The sequence below is a fragment of the Lynx canadensis genome, chromosome B2, assembly GCF_007474595.2.
Source record: "Lynx canadensis isolate LIC74 chromosome B2, mLynCan4.pri.v2, whole genome shotgun sequence".
In the NCBI taxonomy this organism is placed as follows: Eukaryota; Metazoa; Chordata; class Mammalia; order Carnivora; family Felidae; genus Lynx; species Lynx canadensis.
The window spans coordinates 52,008,301-52,029,236 of NC_044307.1; the positions used below are offsets into that span (position 1 = coordinate 52,008,301).

The 20,936-nt window shown below is 37.0% G+C and overlaps 1 protein-coding gene across 6 annotated transcripts in view; it reads left to right on the top strand.

Moving 5' to 3' along the window:
- Positions 1-20,936, top strand: part of LOC115514070 (muscular LMNA interacting protein) — a 250,047-nt gene that overhangs the window by 151,494 nt on the left and 77,617 nt on the right. For 5 of the 6 annotated variants that reach the window (XM_032593184.1, XM_032593186.1, XM_032593187.1 and 2 more), the window contains 3 exons: positions 10,590-10,655; positions 10,739-10,822; positions 10,933-10,992. In XM_032593184.1, the coding sequence (XP_032449075.1) occupies positions 10,590-10,655; positions 10,739-10,822; positions 10,933-10,992 (210 nt within the window). The remainder of the gene's footprint in view (positions 1-10,589; positions 10,656-10,738; positions 10,823-10,932; positions 10,993-20,936) is intronic. The other variant, XM_032593185.1, reaches the window with a different exon arrangement.

Here is a 20,936-nt window from a genome sequence, read left to right on the forward strand (position 1 = left end):
TTAAGGTATAAAAATAATTTTATTTTTCCTGGTAGAAGGAAGTTAAAGAGAGCCATTTTGAAGACAATTGTAAAAACTGTGCTATAAAAATGGAAAGGTAAAGATTTGAGATGTCTTGTCAGTTTTCAAATCAATTTATTCTAAATTGCCAGCTTAAATTTTTTAAACATGAGTTGGTAAACTTTAATCTGATTAAGCATACGTCTTTGGGTGAGAATATTTTAAGGTCTCTGAATGTCTCAAAAATTTAACAAAATCTGGTTGCTAGCTTAGCATATGGCCTATACTAGAGAGACATCTCTTACTTGATGGAAAAGTGCCCAGGACCCACAACTATTCCAGTTGGTTCTCCTCAGGCAGTTGTATACCATGCACATATCTCTTTTAAAGCACTTGCCAAACCATAATTATGCATGTTGGTGGTTTTTTTCCCCCACTACAAACTATTTGAGAAAATATAGTAGTTTTTTGTTAAATGTCCATTGAATGAATTACTTTGGTTTGCAACTGGGTAGGTCTCTAAAATTTCCAATTTTATTTCATAGGATTATAAGGCAAATTTTTGCTCAGAGGATTATAAAAATCAAGGAGCTTAGTATTTGATAACTGAGACAATGATAATTAAAAATCTTTCTTTAGGGTGGAATAAGCTTCATAAATTCTACTTCCATGGAAAAACTATAAAGAACCTTTTTCTATAAGGGAATTGAGTTGATTTTAGATTTGATAACTTTTAACAATTAGAAATACAATCACAATACTTGCCATATTGAATATTCTAGTGAATCTGGCACTCAGCTAAATACTTTACTGTCCTCACAACTCTGTGAAGATTTTGATGTTCAAAGATACCAAGTAAATTCCCCAAAGCAGCAGAGCTCGTAAGTTACTGAATTGGACTTTATGTGATTATCTCCCAGCCTTTCCCTGTTTACCAGGCAACAGTGACAGTGACCAGCTAAAGTGAAATATTGACCAAGAAACGATGATTTTGGATTTCTGTCTACAATACTTTCTTTTATTACTTGCTAAAATATATTTAAATCCTCATCCAATTAGAAACCAAATCTTCTTTGTTTTTTAATGAGGAACAATTAAAGAGACTTGGAAATTACTTAGCTCTGAGACTTGAGTAAGGGAGGTTTACAAACTAGCTCAATCCCTTGAGTTACTGAAAGAGATGAAGCGCATTCCAGTGAAAGAGGTTTGGGCTGGAAACAGGCACACCTTTCTGACGTCCTTAATTAAATGAAGGAAAAGTATGAATTCTTCTGCCTCTGAGCCTAGATGAATGGGTTTTTAAAAGGCTGTAATGGTTTGCACAAACTCCCTTCCTTCTGTCTGGTAGGGACAGACAGTCAACCCTTCAAAGATTTTGGGATTATAAAAGCCAAGTAGATTTCCTCAATTGTTGAAGCTTTTACACCTCTCATGAAAATAATGTAATGATAAATATCTCTATATCTTTAAAGAAGCTGTGCTTTTAAATATAAATAGAAAGCCCTTTCGGCTTACAGTGTACATTTCCCCTTTTTCTTCAGATCTGAATGCTATTCAGATCTGAATCTCCAACTATATAATCAAAGTGAGATTTATTTTCCTGAGACTATCTCTAATCCTACAAATGGTTTTGTACTAATGATCGAAAATCAAACAAGGCTTTTGTAGTCTTCAGAGGATTTATTCTACCAAATACATAGCTGGTCAGATTAACAAAGTATAGGAGTGCTTAGGTTTAGCATGAATCATTTTGGGGGTGATTAATTTGATCGTGACTAAAACAGAGTCACCAGCCCATGAAATCTTTGAAATCCAAACTAATTAGATAGTTTAGGCATCACAAAAAGTTTATGAGCCCTGTTCGATTATTCTCCCTTTAGAAGTAGTTTACTTTCGGGGCGCCTGGGTGGTGCAGTCAGTTAAGCATCCCACTTCAGCCAGGTCACGATCTCGCGCTCCGTGAGTTCGAGCCCCGCGTCAGGCTCTGGGCTGATAGCTCAGAGCCTGGAGCCTGTTTCCGATTCTGTGTCTCCCTCTCTCTCTGCCCCTCCCCCATTCATGCTCTGTCTCTCTCTGTCCCAAAAATAAATAAACGTTGAAAAAAAAAAAAAAAAAGAAGTAGTTTACTTTCTAACTTCATTTAGAGTACAACTGATTCATTCTGTCTTCAGATTTTTAGACCTTAATCCTACTTCCAGAGCGGAGGTTAGACTGATTAAATATCTCTGACTTAAGAGTGCTTAAAGTTCCATCAGAGATCTCCTTTCAGGTGAGAAACACCCATGATAGTTTATTGGCACAAATTCCCATAAGAACTTTGATTTACAGTGCTTGGTCACAGTCCTTGGCTCTTAGTTGTAATGTAGTGCTGAGCTCAGAAACTACTTTCTACCAAAAATGCGATTTACTAGCTCTCATTTTGAAAACAGGGCCCCACGGTTGGTTATTCTGCACAAAATATAATGACTTTTAATGACAATATTAATGATAACTTACATTAGTTAAGAATCTTTAAAAATAGAATTCAAACCATGTGCCATTTATGTCTCACTTGGTTGTAGTCCAATCTGGCAGAAAATATATGTTTTTAATAAAAATATTTTATTGGAGAATGTTCTGACACAACTTTATTCAAATTAATAAATCTAAAAAAAACCCCATCAATACACTCCTGCTGGCTAAGGTGTCAAAAAGCAATTTATGGTTACAGTTCTTTTTAATGGAGATTTAATATATTTTTATTAAAATACATTTTGTATTGCAGAGAAAAAACCCTACTCTTTGTGGCTGCTAGAAGGAGTGAATCAAGATGATACATTTGACAAATAACTACTCATCAATTTAAAAAAAAATCAATTTTAGTAAACTTCTAAGCTATTTAAACTCGAAATAACCTTTCATCCAAATTTTAATGCAGTCTGAGTATTGCTCTATTTCAAAGTTGCAGCATTATTCACCTAATACCAGTTATCTTTCTTGATTTTCCAAGGGCTCTGAGTAGTTTTTTTCATTTTTTGAGTAAATTTCAATATTTTAAATAGCCTATTGAAAGTTGTGTTTGCCTACTGTAAGTTCTCACAGAGTAACTAAGATGTTAACCTTATTTGATTTTGGCTGGAAAAATACCTGCTCATTACACTAACACGGATCATATGCTCAGATCTTTGATGGTAACAAATTTAACTGAAATGCAGGAAAAAAACTAATGTATTTGTTATTTAAAATATTCAAATAGTTTAAGCCATTTCTCTAGAGCATGTTGCTGAGTATTAAAATCGTATTATTTGTATGATTCATTTATTCATTTCATTCCATTCAGTTGTTAGTTTACCCTTTCAATTCATCCTAAAATCTTTATTGATTACATTTCATTGGCTGTAACCTGGGGCTGCAATGATAAATACCATATTTTTCTGACTGTGACGGAGACAAATGGTTGAGCTGGGTATAGATACTGTTGAAAAGTAATTATGCAATTATATGCTTAGAGTATGTCAGAAATGATATGGTGCCTGAGGAGGAAATGACAGACTTTTCCTGGTATGAAGTCCAAAAATACATCAAAAGAGAATTTGATTAGGATCTTTAGGATGCATAGGAGTTTTCTAAGTGAGCTGGGAGTGAAGGAAGGACAATCTAGGTGGAGTTAGTAACATGAAGTTAGAAGGTGACCACAAGGTCAAAGGACTCCAGTGGTTTTTTGTGATTGAAGGACAGCATGCAAGTGAGGAGTAGGTGGAAGGCATGGCTGGAAAGGGGAGGAAGGGCTAGATCAAGCTTCTCTCCTGAGGAGTTTGTTCTTAGTCCTTGTCCTTAATTTCAGACTTTTTTCTTCTCCATAATTATCATTATAATTAGAAGCCATGTGTGACATGAAGTTTAAAATTAAGACCCCATCTTATGTGCCGTCTTGACATATAGTGAAAGAGGGGCCTCAAGTAGCCTAACTGCAAGTTCCCCTCCCACTTTCCACCCACAGATAAGGTCCCCTAACCCTCCTTATCAAGCTGACCAGGTGAAGTTCCTGCTGATTCAGACAAGCCAGTCACAGCCTTCTGCAAACCAGGGGACATGTATGTCACCCTCTTATACTACGAAGCCTGCTTCCCCCTGGTTATATACTTTGTTCCTGAGCACAACCCTCATGTGGCTGAGCGTGCTGTACAGCATTCCCTTCCCCTGGGCTGTGAGTACATGTGACTAATAAACTGTTGTTGATTCCATCTGCCCAGTGGTAGAGGTCAGGTATTTGGCCATCCCTATAACAGTAAGGTTGGGACCCTTCCTCCTTACTCACTGACAGGGTAAATAGATGATTGTAACGCTGTGTCAGGGAAAAATTAAACTATCTGAACACCAGCTAGGAGTTATCTTTACAAAATTTTCTGTTCCTGCTATTCATTGCTCATGACTAGTAAGTTTAGGGGACAAAGGAGGAAAGCGAAATAGAAATTCTTATGATAAGAAAGAGGAAATCTCACATGTTTCTATTAAGTTATCATAGACAATGTTTTATATTTTGTTATTTAATGCAGAATAGTAAATTTTGCAAAAAAAAAGTTCCAGACAATATTTTGCTTTGTGAGTTATTGAAATAAGAAGATGATAAATTCTTATTTTTAGAGGTAACTTTTCTGAATTCTTAGGAGGTATATTCTAGGCCAAAAAGACAACTAGCATGTGGACATGGTTCTTGTTGGTGAAGATTAATAGTTCTGGGTCTGTTATATCACTGGCTCTGTTAGAAGAGGAAAAATTGATTCTGCTGAGCCTTAGATTCCATGGTTCCACAGCTGATGTGACACTTTCTGGTCAGGAAATGGATATATCGACTGATAGTGAAAAAGTGAGGAACAGAAGTAAATCTAAAGAAGAGGACAGGGCAGCCTATAATTTTCAGTTGAATACAACATTTTTATGTGGTTCATCCAAAATATAACGCTGAATTCACAAAAATTAGGGGAAATCCTCATGGGTCGAATACCAAAAGCAAGCTGAAATTCAGAATGTTTGGTTATTCTGCCGGTATCATGCTCACTAACTGCAGGGATTGCGTTTTACTATGAACTCAGTGAAGGGAGAGACAGATTTGGAGCTGAGTGATATGAGGACTGGAATTGCCTCCTTGTCATAAAGCCAGGATCTTTGAAGGGTTACCCTCTAAATTACAAGATGGATAAGAAGAAAATTGCAAAGGGAAATGACAAGTAAATATTCTTATATCATCTGGACTCAGTGTAGGAAAAAGGAATCTTTAACCCCAAGCCTACCCCGAAGTGGGTTTGAGATTTGAATTTACATAATCTCTGCTAATAAGGAAAATTGGTGCTGAAAAATTAAAATTAGTTTATCTCATGATGCTTATAGAAATTGAAGAGTAGCTTGAATTGGACCAACTCTTGTGGATAACAATGATAAACTGTGGGCAAAATACAAAAAATAAAATTGTTCAAAAGTACTGGACCAAGTGATCAGTAGAAACTGCAGTAGAGTCCATGCTTGTAAAGACATAATGGAATTGAATGTTTTTTGAGATTTTATGAGTTTGGCACCTAAGGGAAGCTCTACCATGGAGCAACTAAAACTCAGCAAGAAACCAGCAGACTTACCGAACGAGGAAACAGAGAAGACAACATAAGGTTACACAGGAGCTAAAAAGTGAGGGGAGAAGCCAGGAAAAGAATGAGTCACAGAAAAGAAGCCCCATATGTTGCATATAAACTCTGCCCATACCCGTGGATGACCACTGAGTTACACATGTGCCCGTTAAGCCCAGCTAAGTCGAGGTAAGGATAAATTACCTGAATGGAGATTCTAGCTGCTGCCCACCAGCAGGAAGGCAGAATTTGGAGCCAAATTAACCATCTGCTAAAACTAAGCAACAGTGACAAAAAGACTCTTCAGGGGACCATAATAGAATTTGGAGTCTTTATAACATGTCATTCAAGATAGCTAGGCTACAAACATTTCTAATCTCTGGACATACAAAGGAACAGGATAATGTAAACTATACTCACAGAGAAAGTATAAGTCACAAAGATTGACCCAAAGATCTTCCAGGCGTTGCAGTTAGCTAGCAAGGATTTTAAAGCTATTCTCAAGGGTATAAAGGAAAATATGTTAATAATGAATTATATAGGACTTTCCAAAACTGGAAACTATAAAATATACTCAAATGGAAATTCTAGGATTGAAAGCTGAAATATTGATGAGGCAACTGGGTGGCTCAGTTGTTTAAACGTCCAGCTAGCTCTTGGTTTTGGTTCAGGTCACGATCTCACAGTTCGTGAGTTCAAGCCCTGAGTCGGGTTCTGTACTGGCAGTGTGGAGCCTGATTGAGATTCTCTCTCTCTCTCTCTCTCTCTCTCTCTCTCTGCTCCTCTCCTGCTTGCTCTCTCTCTCTCTCTCTCAAAATAAATAAATAAACAGAAAAAAAGAAAAAAAGAAAAAGGAAATATTGGAAATAGAAAATTCCCTGGATTGGTTTAAGATAAAACTGGAGAAGCAGATGTGTTGGTGAACCTGAAGATAAATTGCTAGAAATGATCTGATCTGAATAAAAAGGGAACACAATTAAGTAAATGAAAAGAGTTCTAATGACCTGTAGCATGGTATCAAAATGTAATTAGAGTCTCAGAGGGAGATGAGAGAGAGAATGGAGCAGAGAAAATATTTGAATAACTAATAATCAAAATCTCTCCAAATCTAGTAAAAGATATAAATGTATAGTTTTAAGAAGCTCAGATAGTCTCCAAAGTGTTTGATTCAAAGAAAACCATGACTGAACATATCACAATTCAACTTCTACAAATTAAATATAAAGAGGAGATCTTGGAAGCAATTAGGGGAAAATAATGCATTACATACAGAGGAAGAACAATACGATGATGGCTAACTTCTCCTAAGAAACAGTGGAGGCCAGAAGACAACAGAATGACACCTTTAAATGCTGAGAGAGAAAAAGAAAACTAAATTGTGTAGCCAGGGAAAATTCCTTCAAGAATGAAGACAAAATGAAGACATTTTCAACTAAAAGAAAACTAAGAAAATTTATTAATAAATTTTATAAATTAAATAAATTTTATAAACTTTATAAGTAAAATTTATTAATAAATCATACAGATTTGTATGACAAAGTATGCTGAAGGAAGTTTGCCAAGCTGAAGACAAATAATGTTGAATAGAAACTCAGAACTGCAGGAAGGAATGCAGAGCATGGGAAATAATAAATATGTGGGTAACCACAATTTTCAAAAATTCCTTTGAAATACCTATAACTATTTAAAGCAAAAATTTTAACATGATGATATGTTTGTAGCGTAATTAAATGTATTTAAGGCAATTGGAACATAAAAACCAGGGTAGGGGGTGAAGACTACACGTATTCTTGTATAGTACGTGAATTAAATCTAGATTTTGTATTGCTTGGTTTAGACCTTAGGACGAATGGAAAACTTTCCAAGACTAATTTGTAAAAACCAGCCTATAATATTTGTATTAGTTTTAATGTAAGCCATACTCACTGCCACAGTGGACAGACCCTGATATTTCAGTGGCTTAGCACAATCATTGCTTATTTCCTTCCCATGTCACAGTTTGGTAGAGTTCATTTTGGCTCTCTCACATAAGCCTCAGTAATTGAGTGATTCGGGGATGTAACCTGCTTCCATCTTGCATCTTAGTTATCTGAAGGTGAAAAGAGAGAAGCCATATCTGTTTCTAGCCGCCTTGTGCCAGAGGTAAGTAGGTAGATGCAACCTTAACAGAGGTTATATATGACTTCTACTCACATTTATTTAGCAAGGATTAGTTACAAGCTCATACCTAAACTCTTGAGACCAAGGAAATGTATTTCTGTGTTCGAAAAAAATCAAAGTACTTGGTGAACACCTAACAGTGTCTGCCACAATGTCCAAATTGGTGGAGGGAAAAATGAGTAAGTAAAAACCCCAAAAATTTAATCAGTTAAAACATTCAAAAATTGAATAAAAATGAAATAGAAAAAGTGAAACAAAAATAAAACAGATATGTTGGAAACATTTAAATGTGTAAATAATTGTAATAAAAGAAACGTTAACCTCTTTAATTAAAAAACAATGAAGATGAGACTGAATCAAAAAATGAATTCTAGACATCTGCTTTTTATAAACCACTGATTTTTAATGTTCGAATGCAGGATGTTGAAAATAAAGAGGCAAAAACTGATAAACTAATAAAATGCTAATTAAAGCATTTGGTTGTATCAGGCAAAATAGATATTAAGACATCAAGCATTACTGGGGAGATAGAGGGTCACTTCGTAATGGTAAATATTTAATTCATGAAGGAAGAATACTTCTAATTATGAATGTAGCTAATAAAATGGCTTCAAACTATGTTGAGCAAAAATTGCTGGTATCACGGAGAAATTAACGGACCCATTATAATTCCCTGAGATTTGATGATGACATCTTTAGTTACTGATAGAATAAGTATGTAGAAAACCCAGTAAAACTAGAGATAATTTGAACAGAACAATGAATAATTTCAATCACACACACACACACACACACACACACACACACACACACACAGAATCCCACAGACAACCTCTGGAAAATAGATACTTTCTTAAATATAAATGAAATATTTACAAACACTATGTCTTACGCCATAAATCCCAAACTTCACAGCAACTTACTATTATGAACAAGTTCCTTGGCCATAACATAACTAAATTAGTAGGTAATTCTGAAATTGGAAAAAATCCTCATATTTTTAAAAATTAAAAGGGAAAACTACTTTTAAATAACCCATGAATCTAAGCAATCTTAACAGTAATATTTAAAGATGTATTGAGAATGAATGGCAATGATCACACTACATATTTTAACTTGTGATATGAAACAAAAGGAATACAATGAGGAAAATCAGGATAAACCCAAAAACGATAGAAGGAAGGAAACAGTAAAGATGTGAACAGATATTACTGAAATGGGATATGAGTATGCCAAAGAAATTCAAGGCTAAAACTTAGTCTAAGAGAGTAGGAATTGATCATTCTCTGGAGAAATTGATTTTTTTTTAAAGTAGGTAGATGCAAATAAATATGAGAAATGATAAAGGTGTGGGGCCAAGATGGTGACCTAGGAGACTTCTGAACTTCCCTCCTCCCACAGACACACCCAATATACAGCTAGCTATACATGGAGCACTTTCTCTGAGAGAAGTCCAGCGATTCTGTGAGTGACTCCAACATACTGGATGAATGACACTATCAAAACAGGTAAAAATAAAGAAAGAAAGAAAGAAGGCTGAAACACACTCTCCTTAAAAACTCTAATCCTGGCATAGCTCCACGCAATTGGGAGAGAACCCCCACCTCCCCACTGTGGCATGAAGGGTTTAGAACACATATCTAACACCCCTACTTTTAAGACTCTCGCCCAAGGGAGTGAGTGACTTATTAGATTAGGAAGGAGTTTCTGAAAGGAAACACCAACCACAAAGGAAAATGATGAAAACTTGACCACACTGCAATGAAAACTTACATGTGTTGACAAAAGACATCATGACAATCATGAAAAGGGGAGCCAAGACTTTGAAGATGTTTCCATGATATCTAATTGACAAATATTTTGCAGATTATATCACATTTTCCAACAAATGAATAAAAATCAGATCACCCAACAGAACAATGAGCAAATATATAAAAGAAAACATGAATAACCAGTAAATATATATGGCCTCTAATATTTTGTAATGCTTTACTTCTCATTCTCAATGGAGTAGGTACACTATACAGAGGGCCATCTTATTTTCTCCATTTATATATCTGAAGTACATCACAATAAATAAAAAAGTATGTTTCAAAAGAGGTTTGAGTGTCATTTGAGTCCAAATCTGGTAAATAAGGTAACCAAGACTTTTTGGATATAAATGATTAAAAATGAGGCAGGTTTGGGGCATCTGGGTGACTCAGTTGGTTGAGCATCCAACTTCAGCTCAGGTCATGATCTCACAGTTTGTGAGTTCAAGTCCCGCGTCGGGCTCTGTGCTGACAGCTCAGAGCCTGGAGCCTCCTTTGGATCCTGTGTCTCCCTCTCTCTCTGCCCCTCCCCTGCTCATGCTCTGTCTTCCTTTCAAAAATAAACATTTAAAATTTTTTAGAAATGAGGCAGGTTTTTTTTTTTCTTGTGTGTGCATGTTTTTTGTAAACTGGCTCTGAAGCATTTCCTCAGACAGTTTTTATAACATAATAAGAAACGGCTACATCATTGTTTCTGTGTGTGGCTTCCCAAGGTGACTTCTTTGAAGGGGACAAGGCTCATTTGGATATACAAGATGTCCAAGTTCAAGTTTGTATGTTTAAAATCTCAGCCACCTTTCTTTATTTCAGAAACTTATATTGGAGATATTAATTACGTTGGAGAAACTAGACAAATATGGAAAATGCTTCCATGCCAAATAATAGCTCATCAAATGATTCAAACATATTTTTTTTCTTTTTTGAGATGTTGAGAACTACAGGGCTTTCTTTGAAGATACTTTTCTACTACTTCTGTATTTGACTAAAAGCCTCACATGAGAACTATTTCATTTATCACTAGGCACTCGATGAGCCAGCCAAGACTGAAAGTGTCTTCAAGGACAACACATTAGACCCGCCTCTGGAGGTAATGACTTCAGACTACCCATGCTTTTGAAACAAAGATCCCGAAACTCATTGCTAACTCAGTACTGGTTTCAATTCTTCCAGTTTTGTTTCCCTGCACAGCTCAGACAGCAAACTGAAGAGCTCTGTGCTACCATTGATAAGGTCTTACAGGATTCCTTGTCTATGGTAATGCCTTAGACTAGAATGTGCAATTCAAACATTTGCTTTGCTTCTCTTCATTTTCCTCTTTTTGAATAAGCTGTATCATAGGCTTGTCCTTTTTTTTTTTTTTCCAGAATTCTTCTGATTCTCCTTCAAGTTCCTCACAGACATTGTTGGTTTCTGACACAATGAAAGTATGTATATATTTAATATAATTTACTGAAACTTAAGAGTTAGCAGATCAGTAGTTTTAAACTGCAGGTTGAGGCTCCATAGTGAATTGGGAAGTTAATTTAGTCGACTATCAACCAGCGTTTTAAAAAAAGAACAGTAAGAATGTAAAATACCAGACTCTGTTCCAAGTAGTGAGTGGGTATTATTTACATATGTTTCAATTTGTTTACGTGTACGTATAGAAGTATGTGTGTACAGGGTTGCAAAGTAAATTTATTTCTAACTATGGCTTAAGTTCAAGACAGTTTGAAAGTCAAAGTATTAGACTATGTCCTTTTTGCTGGCATTTTAGAAAGCATCTTAAGAATAGCATATAGGGGCGCCTGGGTGGTGCAGTCGGTTAAGCGTCTGACTTCAGCCAGGTCACGATCTCGCGGTCGGTGAGTTCGAGCCCCGCGTTGGGCTCTGGGCTGATGGCTCAGAGCCTGGAGCCTGTTTCCGATTCTGTGTCTCCCTCTCTCTCTGCCCCTCGCCTGTTCATGCTCTGACTCTCTCTGTCCCAAAAAATAAATAAACGTTGAAAAAAAAAAATTAAAAAAAAAAAAAAGAACAGCATATAGAATTTGTGGCTTATTCTTATCTCATACCATATTTTCAGTAGTTAGTAATTGATTATCACTTAGAATTACAGAAGTGGAAAAGGAAGTAGACTGAAGTTACATCAGGCTAAGAACTTTTGACACAGTTGTTATTCCTGGAATTTTTTTTTCTTTTTGTTGACTAAGTTTATTCATTGTTCTTTGACTCAGAGGGACAGAAACCTGGATGCTTTAGATGGTTAGGATACTACTAAGTCATTAATTGTTGTAATTGAGTATTTAATTATTTCCTTCTTGTAATGTAGCCATTTTCAATTGTTGGAATAAAAGACTACATTTCCCCAAATTACTATTTTCTGGATGCTTAATACAGATCTACTCATCAAATTTTCAAAATGGCTGTGTTTTTTTTTTCTTTATAATTGTCAGGATTTTTTTCTTTTTTGTCAGCCTTATTTTTACTCTTGGAATTAGTATTAATGCTTTTTTCATGTTCCTCTTAAAACTTGTACATTGTGTATACAAAGCAGGTTTTATTTCTTAAAAAAAAACTAATGAAGGAGGGGCAGAGAGAGAGGGAGACACAGAATATGAAGCAGGCTCTAGGCGCTAAGCTGTCAGCACAGAGCCTGATGCAGGGCTTGAACCCATGGACCGCGAGATCATGACCTGAGCCAAAGTTGGACACTCAACCGACTGAGCCACCCAGGCACCCCCAAAATAGGTTTTAAATGTACAGAATTGCTGGGGTGCCTGGGTGGCTCAGTCAGTTAAGCATCTGACTTGGTTTTGGCTCAGGTCATGATCTCACAGTTCATGAGTTCAAGCCCCGTGTCTGGCTCTGTGCTGACAGCATGAAGCCTGTTGGGGTTCTCCCTCTCCCTCTCTCTCTCTGCCCCTTCCCTGCTTGTGCTCTCTCTCTCTCAAAATAAATAAATAAACTTAAAAAAATAAATATACAGAATTGCTTATAACTAAAAGAGTAATTTTAATTAGAGTATCATAGACAATTATCCATTAATAATGACTTAGAAACTCAGTAACCAATAATGATCAATATTAAGAAATTATATTTTAGTGGGGAGTACCTACAAATGGAGAATTGTGGTTTTGTATTTATCTATTTCATTGTGTATTCTTTAAATCATTTAATCTAAAAATATGAAACATTGATTTGCCAGAGACTATATAAATTTTAAAATGTATTTTTTATTCCATTTGTTAGACATATAAAAAGTACTTTAGGGGCACCTGGGTGGCTCAGTTGGTTAAGCATCTGACTCTGGATTTCAACTCAGGTGATGATCTCATGGTTCATGAGTTTGAGCCCTGCATCAGGCTCTGCACTGACAGCACTGAATGTGCACTGATTCTCTGCCTCCCTTTGTCTCTGCCCCTCCCCTGCATGTGCTCCCTCTCTCTCTCTCTCTCTCTCCAAAATAAACATTTTTTTAAAAAAGGAAAAAAGTATTTTATATTATATTTTATAATAAAAATAAGACTTAAGTGGTAATATGTGAATAATAATATATATTATTGATTTATTTAACATTTTTTTTTTATATGAAGTTTATTGACAAATTGGTTTCCATACAACACCCAGTGCTCATCCCAAAAGGTGCCCTCCTCAATACCCATCACCCACCCTCCCCTCCCTCCCACCCCCCATCAACCCTCAGTTTGTTCTCAGTTTTTAACAGTCTCTTATGCTTTGGCTCTCTCCCACTCTAACGTCCTTTTTTTTTTTTTTTTTTTTTTCCTTCCCCTCCCCCATGGGTTCCTGTTAAGTTTCTCAGGATCCACATAAGAGTGAAACCATATGGTATCTGTCTTTCTCTGTATGGCTTATTTCACTTAGCATCACACTCTCCAGTTCCATCCACGTTGCTACAAAAGGCCATATTTCATTTTTTCTCATTGCCACGTAGTATTCCATTGTGTATATAAACCACAATTTCTTTATCCATTCATCAGTTGATGGACATTTAGGCTCTTTCCATAATTTGGCTATTGTTGAGAGTGCTGCTATGAACATTGGGGTACAAGTGCCCCTATGCATCAGTACTCCTGTATCCCTTGGGTAGATTCCTAGCAGTGCTATTGCTGGGTCATAGGGTAGGTCTATTTTTAATTTTCTGAGTAACCTCCACACTGCTTTCCAGAGCGGCTGCACCAATTTGCATTCCCACCAACAGTGCAAGAGGGTTCCCGTTTCTCCACATCCTCTCCAGCATCTATAGTCCCCTGATTTGTTCATTTTGGCCACTCTGACTGGCGTGAGGTGATACCTGAGTGTGGTTTTGATTTGTATTTCCCTGATAAGGAGCGACGCTGAACATCTTTTCATGTGCCTGTTGGCCATCTGGATGTCTTCTTTAGAGAAGTGTCTATTCATGTTTTCTGCCCATTTCTTCACTGGGTTATTTGTTTTTCGTGTGTGGAGTTTGGTGAGCTCTTTATAGATTTTAGATACTAGCCCTTTGTCCGATATGTCATTTGCAAATATCTTTTCCCATTCCGTTGGTTGCCTTTTAGTTTTGTTGGTTGTTTCCTTTGCTGTGCAGAAGCTTTTTATCTTCATAAGGTCCCAGTAATTCACTTTTGCTTTTAATTCCCTTGCCTTTGGGGATGATTTAACAAACATTTAATGCTCATGGTATTAAAAATAATTATTCTAGGTAACTAAATTTAAGATAACTATTTCATTCTAACAAGTATTTATTAAGTGCCTTCTGTGGCCTGGTGCCGTGAGGCATTGGGGAGATAATGGCGAGCAAGACAAAGTAACCTAAGGGGAACCTAAGGGGGATACTTTGGCTATAGTGATCAGAAAGTGGACTTCAAGCTGACAGCAAAAATGAAAGCATCCTCCATAGAAAGATCAGGGAGATTAGCCCTCAAGCAGAGGTGTAAAGCATGTGCACATTTCCTGAGACAGGAAGGAACTTCGTGTGCATGAAGGTGAAGGCCAGCATGGCTTCAGTATAGTGAGCCAGGGATGAAGTGTGTCGGATGAGAAGGGTGGGCAAGGGATAGTGATAGTTAACGCACACCTTGGAGATATTGCTGGTTCAACTCTGGACCACTGCGATAAAGGGAATATTACAGTAAAGTGAATCAAATCAATTTTTTAGTTCCCCAATGCATACAAAATTTATGTTCGTACTATACCATAGTCTGCTAAGCGTGCAAGAACATTATGTCTAAAAAACAATGTACCTATCTTAATTAAGAATACTTTATTGCTAAAAATGCTAACCATCCTTAGAACTTTCAGCGTGTCATAATCTTTTTGTGGGTAAAGGGTCTCGCCTTGATGTTCATGGTGGCTGAATGATCAGGGTGGTGGTTGCTGAAGGCTGGGGCGGCTGTGGCAATTTCTCAAAATAGGACAACAATGAAGTTTGCTGCATCAACAGACTCTTGCTTTCACGAATGATTTCTCTGTAGTGTGTGATGCCGTTTGATAGCATTTTACCCACGGTAGAATTTCTTTCAAAATGAGAGTCAGTCCTCTCAAATCCTGCCACAGCTTTATCAACTAAGTGTAGGTCACACTCTAAATCCTTTGTTGTCATTTCAACAGTCTTCCCGGCATCTTCACCAGGAGTAGATTCCATCTCAAGAAACCACTTTCCGTGCTCATCCATAAGAAGCAGCTCTTCATCTGTTCAAGTTTGATCATAAGATTGCAGCAATTCAGGCACATCTTCAGGCTCCACTTTTAATGCTCATTCTCTTGCTATTTGTACCATGTCTGCAGTCACTTCTTTTTGCTGGTGGAGGATCTTGCTTTGATGTTGATGGCTACTGACTGATCAGGTTGGTGGATGCTGAAGGCTTTGGTGGCTGTGGCAATTTATTAATGTAAAATGATAGTGAGTTGGGGTGTCTGGGTGGCTCAGTCAGTTAAGCATCTGACTTCTGATATCGGCTCAGGTCATGATCTCCTGGTTCATTAGATTGAGCCCCGTGTCAGGCTCTGGGCTGAGCATAGAGCCTGCTTGGGATTCTCTCTCTCCTCTCTCTCTGCTCCTCCCCACCAGCACTCTTCCTCTCTCTCTCAAAATAAATTTAAAAAATAACCATTTAAAGTAAAATAAAATAAAATAAATTAATAGTGAAGTGTGGCACATCCATTAAGTCTATGTTTCAGGAATGATTTCTCTGTGGCATGTGATGTTGTTTGACAGCATTGTCCCCATAGTGGAAATTATTTTAACATTGGAGTCAATCCTGTCAAGCCCTGCTACTGCTTTATCAACTAAGTTTAGGTCCTATTCTAATTCCTTAATTCTCGTTTCAACAATGTTCCTGGCATCTTCACCAGTAGTAGATTCCATTTCAAGAAACTGCTTTCTTTGCTCATCCATAGGAAGTAACTCCTTATCCACTCAGGTTTCATCATGAGCTGGCAGCATTTCAGTCACATCTTCAGGCTCAACTTCTAATTCTAGTTCTCTTGCTGTTTCTACCACATCTGCACTTACTTCCTCCACGGAAGTCTTGAACCCCTCAAAGTCATCTATGAGGGTTGGAATCCACTTCTTCCAAACTCTTGTGAATGTTGATAGTCTTGTCTCTTCCCATGAGTCACGGATATTCTTAAAGATACCAAGAATGGTGAATCCTTTCCGGAAAATTTTCTTTTCCCCCCGCTTAAAAAAAAAAAAAAAACTGCAACAGAGGTGATACATATTATTACATTAATCTTGGGTTACAACATCATGATTTGACAATTCTAGATATTATGCTCTGTGACCACGAGAGTAGCTACCATCTGTCATCATACAGTGCTGTTATGGTACCACTGACTGTATTTCCTGTGCTGTATCTTTTCTTCCGGTGATTTATTCATTCTATAACTGGAAGCCTGTATCTCCCACGCCCCTTAACCCATTCTGCCCTTCCCTCTTCCCCCTCTCCTCTGGCAACCATCAGTTTGTTCTCTGTATTTAAAAGTCTTTTACTGCTTTTGTTTGTTTGTTCATTTGTTTTTTAAATTCCACATATGAATGAAATCATATGGTATTTGTCTTTGTCTCATTTATTTCACTTAGCATAATACCCTCTAGGTCCATCCATATTGTTACAAATGACATAAGACTTCAAAGTCAACATTACTCCTTGATCCATGACCTAAAGAATGGATGTTATATTAGCAGTCATGACAACAGCATTCATCTTGTTGAACATCTTCATCAAAGCTCTTGGGTGACCAAGTACTTTGTCAGTGAGTAGTGATATTTTGAAAGGAATCTTTCTTCCTAAGCAGTGGGTCTCAATAGTGGGCTTAAAATGTGCAGTAAGTCATGTTATAAACAGATGTGCTATCATCCAGGCCTTGTTGTTCTGTTTATAGAGCACAGCCAAAGTAAATTGAGCCTAATTTACTTCTCAAGAATTATTCCTAGAATTTTCAGAATCATCCATGAGCATAGTCTTCAGTTTAAAATCACCAGCTGCATTGGCTCCTAACAGAAGAGTCGGACTGTCCTTGGAAGCTTTGAAGGCAGACACTGACTTCTCCTCTCCAACTATGAAAGTCCTAACTGGCACCTTCTTCCAATAGAAGCTGTTTTATCTGCACTGAAAATCTGTGATTTGGTATGGCCACTATCATTAATTAACTCGGCTGGAGCCTCTGCATGACCCACAGCTTCTATATCAGCACCTGCTGCTTCCCCTGGCACTTTAGTGTTATGGAGCTGGCTTCTTTCCTTATATGTCATGAACCAACCTCTGCTGGCTTCCAACTTTTCTTCTGCAGTTTCCTCACCTCTCTCAGCCTTCACAGAATTGAAGAGAGATAGGGCCTTGCTCTGGATTGGGCTATGATTTAAGGGAATGTGAATGGCTGGTTTGATCTCAAACTCTTTCTCCACATCAGCAATAAGGCTGTTTCTCTTTCTTATCCCTCATGTGTTCACTGGAGCAGCACTTTTAACTTCCTTCAAGAACTTTTCCTTTGCAGTCACACCTTGGCTGTTTGGCACAAGGGGTCTAGCTTTTGTCCTATCCTGGCTTTTGACATGCCTTCCTCACTAAACTTAATCATTTCTCGCTTTGATTCAAAGTGAGAGATGTGCAACTCTCCCTTTCACCTGAACACATAGAGGTCATTGTAGGGTTTTCGGTTGGCCTAATTTCAGTAATGTTCATCTTGTGCAAGAGGGAGGCCCAAGAGGAGAGAGAGGTATTGGGGAATGGGTGTTGGTGGAGCGGTCAGAACACACTCAACATTTATAGATTAAGTTTGCCATCTTAAATGGGCATTGTTTGTGGCACCCCAAAACAAATATAGATCACAGATTGCCATAGCAAATATAATCGTAATGAAAAAGTCTGAAGTATTGCAAGAGTTACCAATATGTGGCACAGAGATGCAAAGTAGCAAATGTTGGAAAATGGTGCTGATAGACTTGGGGTTCACAGAGTTGCCACAGACCTTCAATTTGTGAAGCACACAATATCTACAAAGAACAATGAAGTAAAGCACAATAAAACAAGGTATGCTTGTTTTTGTCATGGTGTGAAGTTTGGATTTCCAGGAAAATGGGAAGATATAAAAACATGGGGGAATAATATGAGGCCATATGGAAATGATCATGATGGCTACTGTGAATAGGCCACTGAGGTTCGAGGGCTGTCAGTGAGGACGGCCTGGTTGGGGTGGGCCCAGGAGAGCTAGAGAGAAGCATGTGGGTTTGTGAGAGACATTTTAGACTTGCTGTGGGTTTGGATGTGAGTGGTCAATGAGACAAGAATCGTGGATGGGCTCCAGGTCTCTGCCTTGAGCGTAGACGACTATGTGGAAGGGCATAGTGAGATGGAGGGAAGAGGGTTATGTTCATTTTGGACACGCTGACTTTGAAATGCGTATCAGAGAGACTTAAACTTTGTGTCTGGAGCTAGGAGGGAGCCGAGGATGACGTGCACATCAATGTTGCAAGAGCCCTACGCAGAGCTCCAAGGAGCAAAACACAGCAGGTCCAATGAAGGAGGTGGCGGGGAGCCAATAGGGGACAATGAAAAGAAATGTCCATTGTTGTAAGAGGAAAATCAGAACAGTGTGGTAACATGGAAGCTACAAGAGGACAGTACTGAAGAGAATGTAATCGTGGTAACTTCTGCCAAGAGGAAGACAAAGAGAAAGCTGGAGTAGTGTTTATTAGGTTTGACTTGTATATTCTGAAGCTACATCGCTGTTGCTTATGTGTTGGTGTTCAGTCTTGTCCTTTTGATTTTATTACCTTTACCAGCATATATAATCCTTTTGAATCTGAGGTTGTTCTTCTTAATCCAGTAAGAAAATGGTGACCCCTGTAGGTTTTATATATATATATATATATATATATATATATATATATATATATACACACACACACACACACACATATATACATATATATGTGTGTGTATATATATATATATATATAGTGTATATAAATTCATGTTTTCTTAGATATAGCTTTTGTCACCACTTTCTATTACTTTTTTCCTTATTTTTTTACTATTTTTACTAGTTAAAAATCTTCTTGTCCCCTTTCATCTTATTATTTTCAGAACAACTTATTTCTGGATTTCACGTTTGTTCAATCCAAAAGTCTATTTACCTGGGAGCTTAATTTTTTTTTTTTTTTTTTTTACTTTCCTGCTTTCCTTCTGATATTTGACATTTACTAATTTGAATTTTTTTAAATTTTTGACTATTTTCCTTACATTTTTGTTACTTTTCTTAGTTACACATAAATTTTCAAAGGTAATAATTATGTTTATTTTCCTATTAATTTTAAAGCTTATAATATCTTTGTTTAAAGTTAGGAAAATACTATAGCACTTTTTCCTTCCATCCATTTTTAATTAAGATACACACAGACATCATTTGTTAGTATTGTTTTGACTTTTTTAACTGAATTTTTATGGTTATGTTTCTTGATCTCGTCTTTATTTAGATCCTGATTTCTTACACATGCGTAGCTTTCTCCCAGATTTATTTTTTTTTTCTTTGGTAGAATCTTGCTGAAAATTATATACAACAAGGTATTTTTGTGTTGATTCTATGGCCTATGTTTTTGAGAATATCTTTATTTTGCCCTTTCATTTAAAGTATAGTTCTGTTGAACAGAAAACTATAGGTCCCATCTCTTCAGCACTTTTTTTCCCTTGGTTCTTTTTCTTCAACAACATATTTGTAAAGTATTTTGCCAGGATGATATTTACTCCTCTGTTACAGAGTGGTGGCTTACAGAGGGACTCTGTAATCTTTTAGAATTTTTTTTTTTTTTTGGCTATCCAGTTCTTACCTCTTATTAAGTTTTTTATTTTAATTCCATTATAGTTAACATACAGTGTTATACTAGTTTTAGGTAAACATTGTAGGGTTTTTTTTTTTTTAATTTTTTTACCTTTATTTATTTTTGACAGAGAAAGAGAGAGACAGAGTGCAAGCTGGGGAGGAACAGAGAGAGAGGGAGACACAGAATCCAAAGCAGGCTCCAGGCTCAGAGCTGTCAGCACAGATCCCAAAGCAGGGATCAAACTCGGCAACAGTGAGTTCATGACCTGAGCTGAAGTTGGACACCCAACCGACTGAGCCACTCATGTGCTCCATTTTTAATTTTTTTTAATCCTTATTTTTGACAGAGAGAAAGAGACAGAGTGCAAGCAGGAGAGGGACAAAGAGAGAGGGAGATACAGAATCTGAATATGTATACAATGTAGTTCTATAGATTACTCAGTGGTCATCATGACAGGTGCCCTCCTTAATCCCCATCACCTATTTAACCCATTCCCCCATTCCCTTCCCCTCTGGTAACCATCAGTGTGTTCTCTGGAATTAAGAGTCTGTTTCTTGGTTTATAGAATTTTATCTTTATCTATAATGTTACTGATTTTTACTATAATGCAAGTATACATTTTTTCTCTTGTTTATCTGGATTGGTACTCTCTGTGACTTCTCCTATGAAGTCTTCAATCTTTTCAGCTCCTCAGATTCAGGATAAATTTTAGTCACTAATTTTTCAAATGTTTCTTCCTCTTGGGACTCATAAAGTGATTTTGTCACTTTTGCTTCTGTATTCTTTAAATCTGAATCTTTATATATATTTTTTCTATTTATTGTTTCCTAATTCCTTCAAGGGGATTCCTTGATGTGATATTTCAGTTCTAGAATTTGTTCAGTGTCTCTTCTGTCCTTTAATCCCTGTGTTATTATGTTGGATATAGTTCTCCATTTTTTTAAGTTTATTTATTTATTTTGAGAGAGAGGCAGAGAACACAAGTCAGGGAGGGGCAGAGACAGAGGGAGAGAGAGAATCCCAAGCAGGCTTCACACTGTCAGCATGGAGCCCAATGTAGGGCTC